This window comes from Columba livia, chromosome 2 (assembly GCF_036013475.1).
Source record: "Columba livia isolate bColLiv1 breed racing homer chromosome 2, bColLiv1.pat.W.v2, whole genome shotgun sequence".
NCBI lineage: Eukaryota > Metazoa > Chordata > Aves > Columbiformes > Columbidae > Columba > Columba livia.
In genome coordinates, this window is record NC_088603.1 from 108,013,626 (window position 1) to 108,027,074 (window position 13,449).

The window sequence follows — 13,449 nt, forward strand, 5'->3', positions numbered from 1 at the left end:
ACAGGCTATAAAATTCTCACTTTTATTCTTATGACACACCTTTAGATTTCTTATTGCAATATCATAGCCAGAAAGACTTGATTCTGTGCCCAGATCTGGGCTGACAGTTAATAAAACCATCCTTTCATGGACTTGCTTGATCTTGAAGTCATGGGGAACGTATAAAGGTCTTCCGTGTATTTTTCATGGTTTTCCAACTGCATCCGCACTTCATGAATAAATTCCCTTTTTTGGGACACTAATTAAAATCTAGATCAGTTTGTACATAACCTGTCTCTTTCTTTCCATTAAAAAAAAAAACTGCTACTGACCACTAATAAGATGTATGATTGTTCTTAGAGTCAGTGAAGCTATCTAAATGAGATACCTCAAACATTGCTGGAGTACAGGTTGAGTCATGGTCTCAGCCAACACCTCATTTTCACAATATTTCACAGTATTTGTGCTGTTCCATCTTCTTCTCCTTTTTGCTTAATTTGCACTAGTGTTTTAAATCCTCATTTTCATGCTAAATGATCTGCATGCCACCCAGGAGAGTTTTGTTGGCCATACATAGCCTGAAACTGCTTGCATTGCTCCAGTTTTGCTTAAAAACCCAACATTTTGTGCCATGGTATTTTGTCAGAATCTGACTTGCACTCTGAAAATGAATTACTGGTGGGAGGTTATTGTTTACTAGGAAGCTGTCCTCGTCCTTAATCTGTTCCTTGCCAAATGACAGAAGAAACCAGTTCCTCAAAGAATACACCTCCCCCCTGCCATGTACCTCTACCTCTACTCTCTTCCACAGGGGAATGTTCCAACGCGGGAGAGCATCCACATGTATTACCAAAACCACATGATGAAACTGTCTAAGGAGTCAGGACTGGACTCAATTGATAAAAATCCTGATCAAGCTTCTGGTTTGCAAGCATCTGAAAGAATGGATAGTTTAGATTCAGCAGCTTCCCGTGACAGTATCTCCAGGTATTGATTTAAATTTATTTTATGAAAGATAGAGGTATCATGCAGTAGACATAATTGTAGTTAACATCTAAGTACTTTTCTAATCAGTGCCGAGTCCTCTTTTTAATTTATCCATGCCATTTTAATAGAGAAAACTTCTATATGTTACAAACCTTTATAGTGGTGCATTCAGTTGCTGGCTTGACTCCTTTTCCACTGCATGATTACCCCACTGCTTTCTGTTTCCCATAGAACTAGGAGTCATTGACAGGGGTTTTGATCTTGTAAAAAGTAATGGAAAAGAAGAGCCTGCTGAGGATGCTTATGGGATATAGTGTCAGGAATTCAGGCGTGGAGTCTGGGAAATTATTGTTCATTGTGTATATTTTGTCTTCATAAAATAAATTGTTGTCTGTTACCCACAACTCAAAACTGAGGCTTTGCACTGAGAGAGGTTCTGGATTTGAAAGAATGAAATCTCCCTCTTGTACACACAGGGCAAAGACCATCTGAAGAGCCTGATTTTCTCACTGCTATGATTACAGTGCAGCAGAGCTACACAGTTTGTGGCTCAAATACCCATACTAGTTCAGAAAAACCACCTTCCGTGTTCTTTTCTGAAGACAGATGCTGTCAAATCACTTGCCAAAACTCCTGCATGCTCCTGCTGCTCCATGCACACAGAGGCACACACATATATTTCCTTCTCTTGCAGAGGCAGCCTGTTCCCACCATGTCCCTGGTGTTCTTGACTTTTAAGAGACTGCAGAAATTGTTCAACATGAGGGGGAGAAGGGAGGGCTTTGGAAATCCAGCTGTTTCAGAATCTGTTACATTCTGCTGTCTTCTGTTCTTCTCTGAAGTGCGGCAGTACCATATTGTGTTTGATACTCCCAACAAACTCGGTAGCTTCTGTGTACAGTAAATTATGCTTAGCTTTTGCTAATGACATACGGGTAGATGTTAGCAGACTGAAAATAATGAGGGCTTGTCTTCCTGTCTGATGTTATTGAAAAGCAAGTGTAAGAGAGTGCCTGTGAGTACTGTGCTTCAACAAAATATTCACAAATTGTTCCCCAGAGGGAGCACTGGCCTTTGAGAGGCTCACTCCAGTAAAAACAACAAATCTGAGCAAATCTTTCTTAGTGGCTAGTTACCCAACTAAGCAACACCTTTGTGTTTTGTCTCAAAGTTTTACTGGAGTCAGATGACGTGAGAAAAATGTCAAGCCAAATTCTATTACCAGCTCACTTGGAGCCACTTGGATATATGCGGGGCAGAATTTAACTCCACAAAGTTCAGTCTCACTTGAAGAAAGAATAGTAATATCAGTCCTTCCTTCATTAAATAGTTTTTGGTCACACTGTTTACTATAGACACAAGAAGTTATCATTATTACATAACCATGTTAGAAAGAACTAGAAGCAAAGAGAAGTCAATTCCAAAATGAATTATAAAAAAAGACAGATCTTCTAATTTTCGTGTGTAAATTCTGCCTCTTCGATGAGATGGTATCCACTGTTGAGCTCTGTTTATGTCTTTTTTTTTCAGAATAACCACCCATTTGTCACCCTGCTTTGAGCATACTTAGACATTTAAAATCTCTTTTCAAACTCAGAGAATTCAGTGATTATGTGGAGCTGCTTTGCAACAGAAAAAGTTAAATCTTTCACGTGTTACTCTCATCTTCATTTTCTCAGATGTCAGAGGACCTATCAACAGAGGAACAGCAAAGCAGTATTATGACTGATATCACTAATCTCAAATTCTCTTTCTGGTAATGAACAATCAAATATTCTCGCACTGAGAGTATTTACAAATTGTGCACATCTGCTATAATAATAATGACCTGTAATAAGAGGAAGCAAAAATGAGTCTGTTGATTGAATGATAATGCCATCCTTTTATTGGGGCCCCCTTGCATGTCTCTTCCTGGGATTACAAAAATGCTCATGAGCTTCAATTGCCCAAACGAGAGATGGAGGCATTTTACATGTCAAATTAATGATTTCCAGCAAATGGAAAAGCAGCTGATTAAATCTAAGCATCCCTGTGAACATGGAAAACTTTTGGGAAGAGGCAGAGGGTTTCAAACCAGCATTCTGGTTATCCTTCTTTGGTTGGCCTACACAAAATTCTGTAGTGGACATTAGGTCCATGAGTAAGACAGTCATGTCTGGAAGTACAACGGGGCTGCAGAAGCACAGAAGCTATTCCACTATAACAATACATATTCCTCAGTACAGAGGACAGGAATTAATGTAGTTCTAAGCTTAGTGGTCTAAGCACTGGATTTCCAGAGAGAATCACAGAATCACAGGATCACAGGATGTTAGGGATTGGAAGGTACCTTGAAAGATCATCTAGTCCAATCCCCCTGCCGGAGCAGGAACACCTAGATGAGGTTACACAGGAATGTGTCCAGGTGGGTTTTGAATGTCTTCAGAGAAGGAGACTCCACAACCTCCCTGGGCAGCCTGTCCCAGTGTTCTGTCACCCTCACTGAGAAGAAGTTTCTTCTCATATTGAAGTGGAACCTCCTGTGTTTCAGTTTGTGCCCATTGCCCCTTGTCTTACCATTGGTTGTCACCAAGAGGAGCCTAGTTCCATCCTCGTGACACTCACCCTTTATGTATTTATAAACATGAATGAGGTCACCCCTCAGTCTTCTCCAAGCTAAAGAGACCCAGCTCCCTCAGCCTTTCCTCGTAAGGGAGATGCTCCACTCCCTTAATCATCTTTGTTGCCCTGCGCTGGATCTCTCCAGCAGTTCCCTGTCCTTCTTGAACTGAGGGGCCCAGAACTGGACACAGTATTCCAGATGTGGTCTCACCAGGGCAGAGTAGAGGGGAAGGAGAACCTCTCTCGACCTACTAACCACCCCCTTGTAATACACCCCAGTATGACATTGGCCTTCCTGGCCACAAGGGCACAGTGCTGGCTCATGGTCATCCTGCTGTCCAGCAGGACCCCCAGGTCCCTTTCCCCTACACTGCTCTCTAATAGGTCATTCCCCAGCTTATACTGGAACCTGGGGTTTTTCCTGCCCAGATGCAAGACTCTACACTTGCCCTTGTTATATTTCATTAATTTTTTCCAAGCCCAACTCTCCAGCCTGTCCAGGTCTCACTGGATGGCAGCACAGCCTTCTGGTGTGTCAGCCACTCCTCCCAGCTTGGTGTCATCAGCAAACTTGCAGACAGTGCACTCTGGTCCCTCATCCAAGTCGTTGATGAGTAAGTCTTATCCAGGGATGTTGTTCTTACCCTAGATAAAACTCTCAAAGGAGTTTTGCTGAGTATCCTTCATGGTATTTTCAGTTTTAGTAGGGCTGTCATTTATTCTCAGTCATTTTTCTATACAGTATCTAGAGGTGTAGTGAGGTATTTGAAATGTATTTGTTCTGTTTCTCTTTGTGTATAAGTACTCTCATGTATCCTAAAGGCAAAGTGCAAAGGTCATATGGGCCAGTAGGAGAAGAGACTGATGTTGATCCTTCACAAGCTCTTTGAGGAGCACTACCAGGAGGGATCGGGAGCTGGCATGGCAGAGCATTTGCTGCTGCTTCTTTCCATTTGACTGATGAGCTTCTTGTTAGGTTAAGCAGGTTGTGGATTTCAGTGACATGGTTGAGAACTTACTAAAACCCATTGACTGCCTTCGTGAGACTTGACCTATGATTACGACATAGCAGCTCAAGACAGGTCCTAAGTCAGATTTCAGGATATCCAAGGTTTGTTATCCAGTTCGGTTTGTATTATTTTTTTGTCCATCATAAGTAACATATTCAGTTCCCAACTCTACCTGTGTGTAGACTGAACATAGAAGTGCGGTCAAGGTGTTTATGAACACCCATTTTATCTCCAATTCTCTCACCAGATGGGAGAATAGGGCTTGAGGCAGGGACTGCTGGAGAAGTAACATTTGCCTTGGGAGACAGGAGAAAGGATGAATGGAGAGTCCAAGTTTGGGGCTGGTTCTGGGTCTGATTTAGGAACATGAATTGTAGTAAATGTTTGGGATCTTTACTTGCAGGTGTGAGGAGTGTAGTAGTTCAGAAAGGTAATGCCAGTCAGTAACTAGCCCACGGACAGAAAACAAAACAAAACAGAAAATTTGTAATGAATTAAACTAATAAACTCTCTGGGAAGCGTAAATTTGTTTAGTAAAAAGGAAGTCATAAAGTAAGAAATTTCCCACTCACCGAGGATAAAAACATCTCTGCTATATATATATCCCCATTTGAAATGGATACCCGGTCAACTTTATATAAAATGCTTGAACTTGGGGCTTTTAAAGAACATTCAATTCAAAATACCTAGTCCTTGGATGGTTTCAAGAAGCTAATGCTTTTCAAGGTCTCCAAGGACACAGATTTAAAAAGTCACTCAGGAAGATATGCTTGGATTAAATTTATGTGACAGTCAATGACTGAGTCAACATCAGCTTTCCCAAGTGTAATTCTCTCCATTTTATTGGTGCTCTCGTTTTCTCCATGTTCGGAAGCATGTTCTGAAAGAAGTACATAAAGAATATACAGACTGTGCTACAGGTGTCATGTCACACATCTCCTGACGTTCAAAGATACAGAGCAGCTGCTCAGTAGATAGTTCTTCTGATGATTCACCCTTCATTTAAAACAGCTCGAAACCAACTTATTGCAGGGACTGCATGTGGGCAAATGTTTTTATCTGTTGGGGTTAATATATGTTTTTCCTTTCATTTTTCTGGGACCCAGGTCAGAATTTACATGTTTTGGAGGGCAGCTGGCATATATTTCTACCATTGAAAATATATGAATGGGCAAGGGCTACTTTGATTTCAACAGCTGCTCTGTGTAAGGCCCTGAAAGGTTCTCTCTGAACTACGTCTGCATTTAAAATACTTCAACACCTTAGTAAGAGGTGTTGCTCTCGAAAAGAATAAACTCAGCCCTTGAGATGTAAAATAACATGTGGACAACATTGTAGCACACAGGCGGAAAGGTAGTATGCGAAAATGGATTGTCTACTTGCTGCCATCTCCCTATATTTTAGTAGCAAAATCTCAGTGATAGTACAACAACCCGGCTATACTCCGTAGGTGTATGTACAAATTGAACCCCTGGAATCAATAACATGGATGTCTGACTGATTTCCATGCTGCTGGATCAAGCCTCCAGGGTTGATCTGTTCCTGTAGGAAGCAGCATTTGCTGCTTCATCAAAACGCTGCACCGTGCAGACAGTCCTCTAGGTTTTGTCTGAAGGATACTTGAGTGCCTTTGCACACAGAAATAATGAAGTAGCTTGTAAAGGGTCTTGGCCAAATGAACTGGCAGGACAGAGGTGTCCCTGCCATTAATACTGTTTTTAAGGAAAAGTATTTCACCATAACTTTGGAATCTTGATCATACTTTTCTTCTGCTCAAAGATCAAAGTATGCTTTTTACATCAGCCCATACTGTCAAAAAAGACAATCAGTGAGCGTAGGCGTAAAAAGAAGTGTTTCTTCACTCCATGTATTTTGCTCCCCATTTGTATTTTCCTCCCCATTTTCCTTAGGGCAACAAGTGTAAACTGTCACTTCATGCCAGCAGATTTTTTTCCTCACTTCAAGCTAGCAAGACCAAAGTAACACTCAAAACACCATTGCACTTCCCTTCCGACCTCTTTCCCAATTCTCTGTGCCCCTGGACAAACACAATGGTTGCCAAGAAGCAAATCCCCTGCTGCCGCTGCTCATGTGTAACACAAATGGACTCAAAAGAAGGAAAGTAGAGTGTAAATCCTGCATTTTGGGGTCCATTCTTCTCTCATTCTATCTGAGAGACCCAGGCAGGTCACTGCATGCATTAAACCACCAGAGCCCTCAACTCATTTAATAAACTTCTGTGGTTTTCAAAGATTTTTTGCAGGAGAAATAATTCTTTTACCTACCGTATGTCATTAATGTATTTGTTTCTTTCCTGTTGCTATGTTATATGCTCGTATTTAATTATGTACTTTATTTCTCATAACTCATCCAATTCTTCTTCATTTCTCCAATAACACATAACTGCTCAATGTATGGTGTGTGTCTCTGGTGTCCTGTTGTATTTGATAAGTCAAAGGAGATAAGGGTTTATTATATCTGTCCTTTGTTTCAAAATGTGCATGTTACTAATTTTGAAATAGTTTTTAAGCTGTGATTGAAATAAGTGAAATCTTCTGGAAAGAATTATCAGGGCTTACTACTAAATATCAAAATAAAAGCCATCCCATGCGGAGCAGGTTATATTTGGCATACATCTACTGGCTAAGTAACACATCCGATTTGGCTCTTTGGTTTGGAAAGAGGATTAGCCAATGTCTGACAGCTATTTTTCTATTTGTGGAATATAAGCTTATTCAGTTTTAAGGGCTCTTTTAGGAAGTTAGCTTGTACCTGTGTAAAAAGCTTTAGCAGAGCATACCATTAATAAAATGGAATTTGTGCCACTTCCCAAAACATTTTTTGTGGAATTTGGAAATTTCAGGGGGAAACAACAAAAATAAAACCTCCTCACATACGTAAGTTGGTGCCCCTGGAAAGCTTATAGACCATTGTGTTAGTTTCATGTCCTTTGAATAGTGAATAGATGGTTGATAGCCATCTCTATATGAATACGACCATGAGCAATCTGTGCATAGAAATGTGTCTACATGGTGACTCTAAACAAATCCTTATCTTCTCTCTGAACCTTTTGTCTCTGTGTTGGTGTTTTGCCGCATGGCAAGCATATTTGTTTACTGAACCATGTGTATAGTATTACCATTTGTATTTAACACTGTCTTTATAACTGTTTGCGCTGCTAGCTGCTACACTGAAGCAACCATGCTGTTCTCAAGGCAGTCAACCCTTGATGATTTAGATGGACCAGACACTGTTCCTAAAACAAGTGAGCGCGCTCGACCTAGGCTTCGTAAAATGCAGAGCATGGATATGTCCTCCTCATCAGCTGACAGTGGCAGTATAGTGTCAAGGTGCTTACCTCATGCATGCTTTGTTCTCATTTACCCTTACCATTGTACTTACTGCAGTCCACCTAAATCTGCTTTTGCAGAGAGATGGTGTACAGAGTGGTTTGCATGGTTACTGGAAGCTTTACTCACATCTGTGTTGTGGCACGATTCTGAAGTTCCAAGTCAGGGTCATAATCTAGGACTCATTTGCTGTTTCACTTCTTATTCTGTTTTTTATTTGTATTTAATTTCATTTTATTTTATTATTTTGGTTTGGTTTTCATCCTTAATTCACGTATTTTTAAAAGTTGTTCAATTATATTACACAGGCTGTCTAAAACCAGGCTAAAGTCTGTATTTATTCAGCTGAAAAAGAGTCTGATTTTCAGAGTTACTGCATCAATGGTTGTTCTTTTTAAAATTGGAAGCTGGAAGTGAAGTTTCTCAGTTAATCGGTTATCCTAAATGTGGACTTAGGTGTCTAATTGTAGAAACTAAGATAGGCAAATGCAAGCTCTGCTCTTTCAATTTTACTTTTTCCCATATAGGAAAGATTGCTAAATATATTTCAATTATTTTACCATTGATTTATAGTCTGTGAGGTGTTGGAATTAAGAAAGGGAAAATTGCTGTGAAAAGATACTGAATAATACTAATACCCAGTGCAAGAGGGAACTGGGCAGAGCCATTCACTCACTTTTTAGCAGATAAGACACGGGGGTTTATATGACCTTGGAAACAGTTTTTCAGCTTGTATTATAAATATGAAATGTTATGGCATATTAGATCATTATTTTTCAATGTTTAAAGTGCTTTATAAATTTTTGGCATTGATCGGTTTTGAAATGATGGGATTTTAGGGTTTCACGCATTTTAACCAGGATGAGTGCTAACATGAATCGTCAAAATATACATCCTAATAATAGTGTTACATGTTCTGATTAAAAGTCTTCTACCGAGTCTTCTATATTTTCTACCAAATTATAATAACTTTGAAGACCTGGGAATGCAATAGGGTTGCTCAGCTGTCTACATAAAGGTACAATTAAAAAACTTTTATTGCTGATGAGCCTTGTAAGCCTCAACTCTCTCTCTTCATCCTGTCCCCAACAGTGAACCTACACAGGTCACCATGCTCTCTCTAAAGCGATCTAATGTAGCCACAGCAAGTTTGGAAGCAGTGTAAAAGGAAAAGAGGTGAAACTTAATTTTTCATTTTGGCAGGAGATGGTAGTGTCAGCTGGCTTTGGCAGTGCCAGGGGTTTTTTTAAAAGGTTGTGCTTCAGGTGAAAAACATGACCCCATTCATTTCTTAAGAGCTGTGTGAAATCTGTTTCTATCTCTGTTGAGATGCAAGAACATGCAACCTACAAAAGACACTGACTGGGTGTCTATTATCTAACCTATGGAGAGGAACTGGAATGGCAACTAAAAAGAGAAAGAGTGATGTTCTAGGGCAGAGGTGATAAAATACTTGTGAGGGATGAAAAGCATGAAAGCAAAGCCAAGAAAAAATTTTTTAAATGATGGAGTCCAGATTCCCCTCTGGAGTCATCAAGTTGCCTGAATTTACATCAGCTGAGACTGCTGCAGAGCACAGAGCATTAAGAGAGAAAGTGATTATGGACATGCAAAGCCAAGAATAAGCAAGGTGAATGAGCAGAAAACCAAACAGAGTGAATAAGAACAGCTGAAAAAGAAAATAGGTACATACAGAAGAAAAGCAGGCAGGTGAGGTAAAAATGGAGGCTGTATTGAAGAACATAGGGCAATCTAAAGGTAAGCAAGTTACCCTGTTACTGGAACAGTTTTGTAATCCGGATTGTGTTTTTCAATGTTTGCAATTTACTTATTCTTTTATTTAGAATCAGACTTGATGTGTGTTTTCAGCTTGTGTTCCAATTGTGTACAGCACCCGTGTGGTGGTTGCTAAAAGCAGCCTATTTAGAAGGAACACCATGACTGCCCGTCATTCACCACAGAGCATGCTTTACATAGATGTGGTAGCAAGTCCTGATTCTGGTCTGAGAGTGTTTGAACTGCTTTCACAGAGTTAGTGTAGTTTCTCTTGATGATTATATTAATTTGCTGGTGTTAAAAATTAGTGAATCACTGTGAGTTCACTGGAATGACATTCAGGGGGCAGATGGACCCATATGGTCTATTTGTGTAAGATGCAATCATGATGATATATTTTCTACCAAATCATAATAACTTTGAAGACCTGGGAATGCAATAGGGTTGCTCAGCTGTCTACATAAAGGTACAATTAAAAACTGACTGCTGATGAGCCTGGTAAACCTCAACTCTCTCTCTTCGTCCTGTCCCCAACAGTGAACCTACACAGGTCACCATGCTCTATTCTCGTCAGGGGACGACAGAAACCATTGAGGAGGTAGAAGGGGAGCATGAAGAGGAAGGAGCTCATTCTGTATCCAGGCAAGAGGAAGAGGATATGGAAGATTACAGCCTGGATTCAGAAGGAGCTGCGTATACTCCTGATACTGATGTGCCATTGTACTCCACTGTGGATAGCAATGCAGAAGCTCCACCTTCCTATAGCAAAGCTGTCAGCTTTGAACACCTTCCCTTTGGCTCCCAAGATGACTCAGCTGGTAAGAGCCTCATGATGGTGAGCCCAGACGACAGTCGGACGGACAAACTTAACGACACGATTCTCCCCCCATTGACGCATGAACTAACAGCTAGTGAGCTGCTTCTGAACAAGTAAGGACCTTTGGGGAAAAATTGTTGGTTCCAGTTTGTGAAGTTTTGCATTACTTTGTGGGTTTTTTTGTTTTTGTTTTTGTTTTTTTTTTTTATTTTTTTGTCTTAGAAGTAGCCCACAGTTTTTGATACAGACCTTGTGCTAAGTTTGATTTAAGGGAAGAAGTTCATTTCTTTGTAGTTGTTCTAATTACATATTTCTAAAATGATTCAAATTCATGTTGGGAAAGAATCTCCACTTTGTTCCCAGATACCAATTCTCATTATTCCAATTAGCATCAGATTTCTTTGCTGCAATTGTCATGGGGTCAAGGGCTTTTCTAAATATTCCTTGTGGAGAGGGCTTCTCTTTTTCAGGCATCTGTGATTTCAGGTAAGTTTTCTCCAGGGCGATCTGGGAAAAAGTTTCTCTTTCAACTATCTTGGATTACTCTAAGGCAAACTCTTACCTTTGGCAAAGTTTTTTGTTTAAGCCAGTAGAAGCTGAGGGCTATTTAGAGAGACCACCTTGCAAAGTATTTTCATAAGTGATGCAATGCTCAGCAGCACAACCCACATTGAGGTGGGGATGGTGCCGCTGCTCCTCTTCCTCTGCTTTCTGGCCTGACTCAGCTAGGGGAGAACTTCCTCAAACGCAAGGATGAAATCTTAAACCACAGAAATGCCTTTCAACCTGACTGGATCTGGAGAGAGAAGGCGGCTTTGTACATCTGATGTTGCAGATGCAGTGTCTTGTCTTCTGGTTCTTCATAGTCATTTTTGCTTTTTAGTGAGAACTGTGAATGTATGTGAGAGAATATAATTTCTTGCTGCCTTTTATATTTCTTTGAGTTGGGTAAAGGAGAGAAGATTGAATACATCTAATGCTCAAGGGCACTTATTATGTTTTATGTCACAGGACTATTCATAATGTAATGTCTCCTGATGGACCTCTGGAGTTTCTCCAAATTCCCATCTGTGTTGACAAATCAGATATAAATCCAGACAGGCCACACCAACATGGTGTGATTTACATGAGATATGTTAGTTGGGCAACTGTAGGAAAGCAGTGCTTATAGAAGTTCTTGGGCCAGGCCAGCTCTCTGGATAAATTAAAAAACAGCAGAACAGTGCTTCTAGTGATTTTGCCTGAAATTCTTGTTTTCTGAGCTTAGAAGCAGTTTATTTGATTATGATACCAAATATTTTTATTTTAACTCTGCAACAGAATTTTATAAATTTTCAAAAGGAAAAATAGAAGCAATTTCAAAAGGAGCTCTTGTAAAATCGGTTTTCATTTCATTTATGATACTCTGCTCCTACAGGATGTTTCATGATGATGAGCTGGAAGAGTCAGAGAAGTTCTATGTTGGTCAGCCTCGAGTCTTGCTTCTGATCTATGCCCTGTACAATACACTGGTGGCCCGGTCAGAAATGGTGTGCTATTTTGTGATCATCCTTAACCACATGGTCTCTGCCTCCATGATAACCCTGGTGCTTCCCATCCTTATATTCCTTTGGGCCATGCTGTCTGTTCCTCGGCCAAGCAAACGTTTCTGGATGACAGCCATTGTCTACACTGAGGTATGCTGCTGTTTTTGCAACCCTATGTCTAACAAAGAAGAGTTAAGTTGTAAGCTTCACATGGTATCTTTTCTGGGTTTGATCTCTAGAATCAGGGGCCTTTGGCTCTTCATATTAGTATAAATATTTACTGAAGTCTTCAGCAATGTCTGTGGTATGAAAAGGTTTTGTTTGTGTTTTTCTTCACTACAACGAGCAATATCCTTCCTGGCATGTAAAACAGTTATCACAAGAACAGACCATTTACAAAAAGCTACCATATAACTGGTAATCAAGACAGAGGATACACTGCTTTTGGTATCTAAAGTACCACTGAGCATAAATGTTGATTAACTTTATTACTGAGGAAATGTGAACTGTTTTTTCTCTGTAATAATGAATATGCCTGTTTATCTTCTCATAAAAAGTAGTTATATTTCTCCTCTCTTAATGTCACAAGGCTATTATATCTGTCATACTTAGAAAACACCCCAAGTGTGTTGTATTTCTGAACAGGTGGCCATTGTCATCAAGTACTTCTTCCAGTTTGGCTTCTTTCCTTGGAATAAATACGTGGATTACACAAAAGATAAACCTTACCATCCACCCAATATTATTGGCATTGAGAAGAAAGAGGGTTACGTACACTATGATCTTGTTCAGCTCCTTGCTTTATTCTTCCACAGATCCATTTTAAAGGTAATTTGAGTTCATGTAGTTTCTTATTTTAGATTTCATTTCTAGTTTTAATTTCTTTAGTCACTCATGATATCCCAAGGCAATGAATTTGTCTTCCCCCTTGTGAACACATGACTGAGGTTAGCAATGCTTGTGGTAAATACCATGACAGAAATACAAGGTTGAAATGCTCTCTTCTTTTTCCACTAGTGCCATGGATTATGGGATGAAGATGAGAAAGGGGACAGCTCCAGTAATAAAGAGGATACTGATGACGAGCTCTCTCTGACAGGAGGCAGGAGAGACTCTTCTGCCTCTTTGAAATCTGTCAATCTTGCAGCATCAGTAGAGTCCATCCATGTCCACTTCCCCGAGCAGCAGACCGCTGTTAGGAGAAAGAGCTCTAGCAGTGTATCACAGCTTTCACACAGGTCCAGCTTCTCCTCACACAGATCTAAGAGAGGTAAATGTCATGGCATGTCTGCGTTTGAAGAGCAAACGTTCATATCCCGTACGATCATCCTGCTAAACCTTGCACCAGTTGCTCTGGAGATCTCAGAGGCTACTGAACGCTGCTGCTCCTCAGTGAGGAAATG

General features: G+C 40.2%; 1 protein-coding gene across 13 annotated transcripts in view; it reads left to right on the forward strand.

Moving 5' to 3' along the window:
* PIEZO2 (piezo type mechanosensitive ion channel component 2) overlaps positions 1–13,449 on the forward strand; it is a 310,595-nt gene that overhangs the window by 278,830 nt on the left and 18,316 nt on the right. For 10 of the 13 annotated variants that reach the window (XM_065053117.1, XM_065053121.1, XM_065053119.1 and 7 more), the window contains 6 exons: positions 791–966; positions 7,760–7,927; positions 10,241–10,633; positions 11,938–12,196; positions 12,692–12,874; positions 13,064–13,316. In XM_065053117.1, coding sequence (XP_064909189.1) covers positions 791–966; positions 7,760–7,927; positions 10,241–10,633; positions 11,938–12,196; positions 12,692–12,874; positions 13,064–13,316 — 1,432 coding nt within the window. The remainder of the gene's footprint in view (positions 1–790; positions 967–7,759; positions 7,928–10,240; positions 10,634–11,937; positions 12,197–12,691; positions 12,875–13,063; positions 13,317–13,449) is intronic. The other 3 variants (XM_065053123.1, XM_065053125.1, XM_065053126.1) reach the window with 1 other exon arrangement.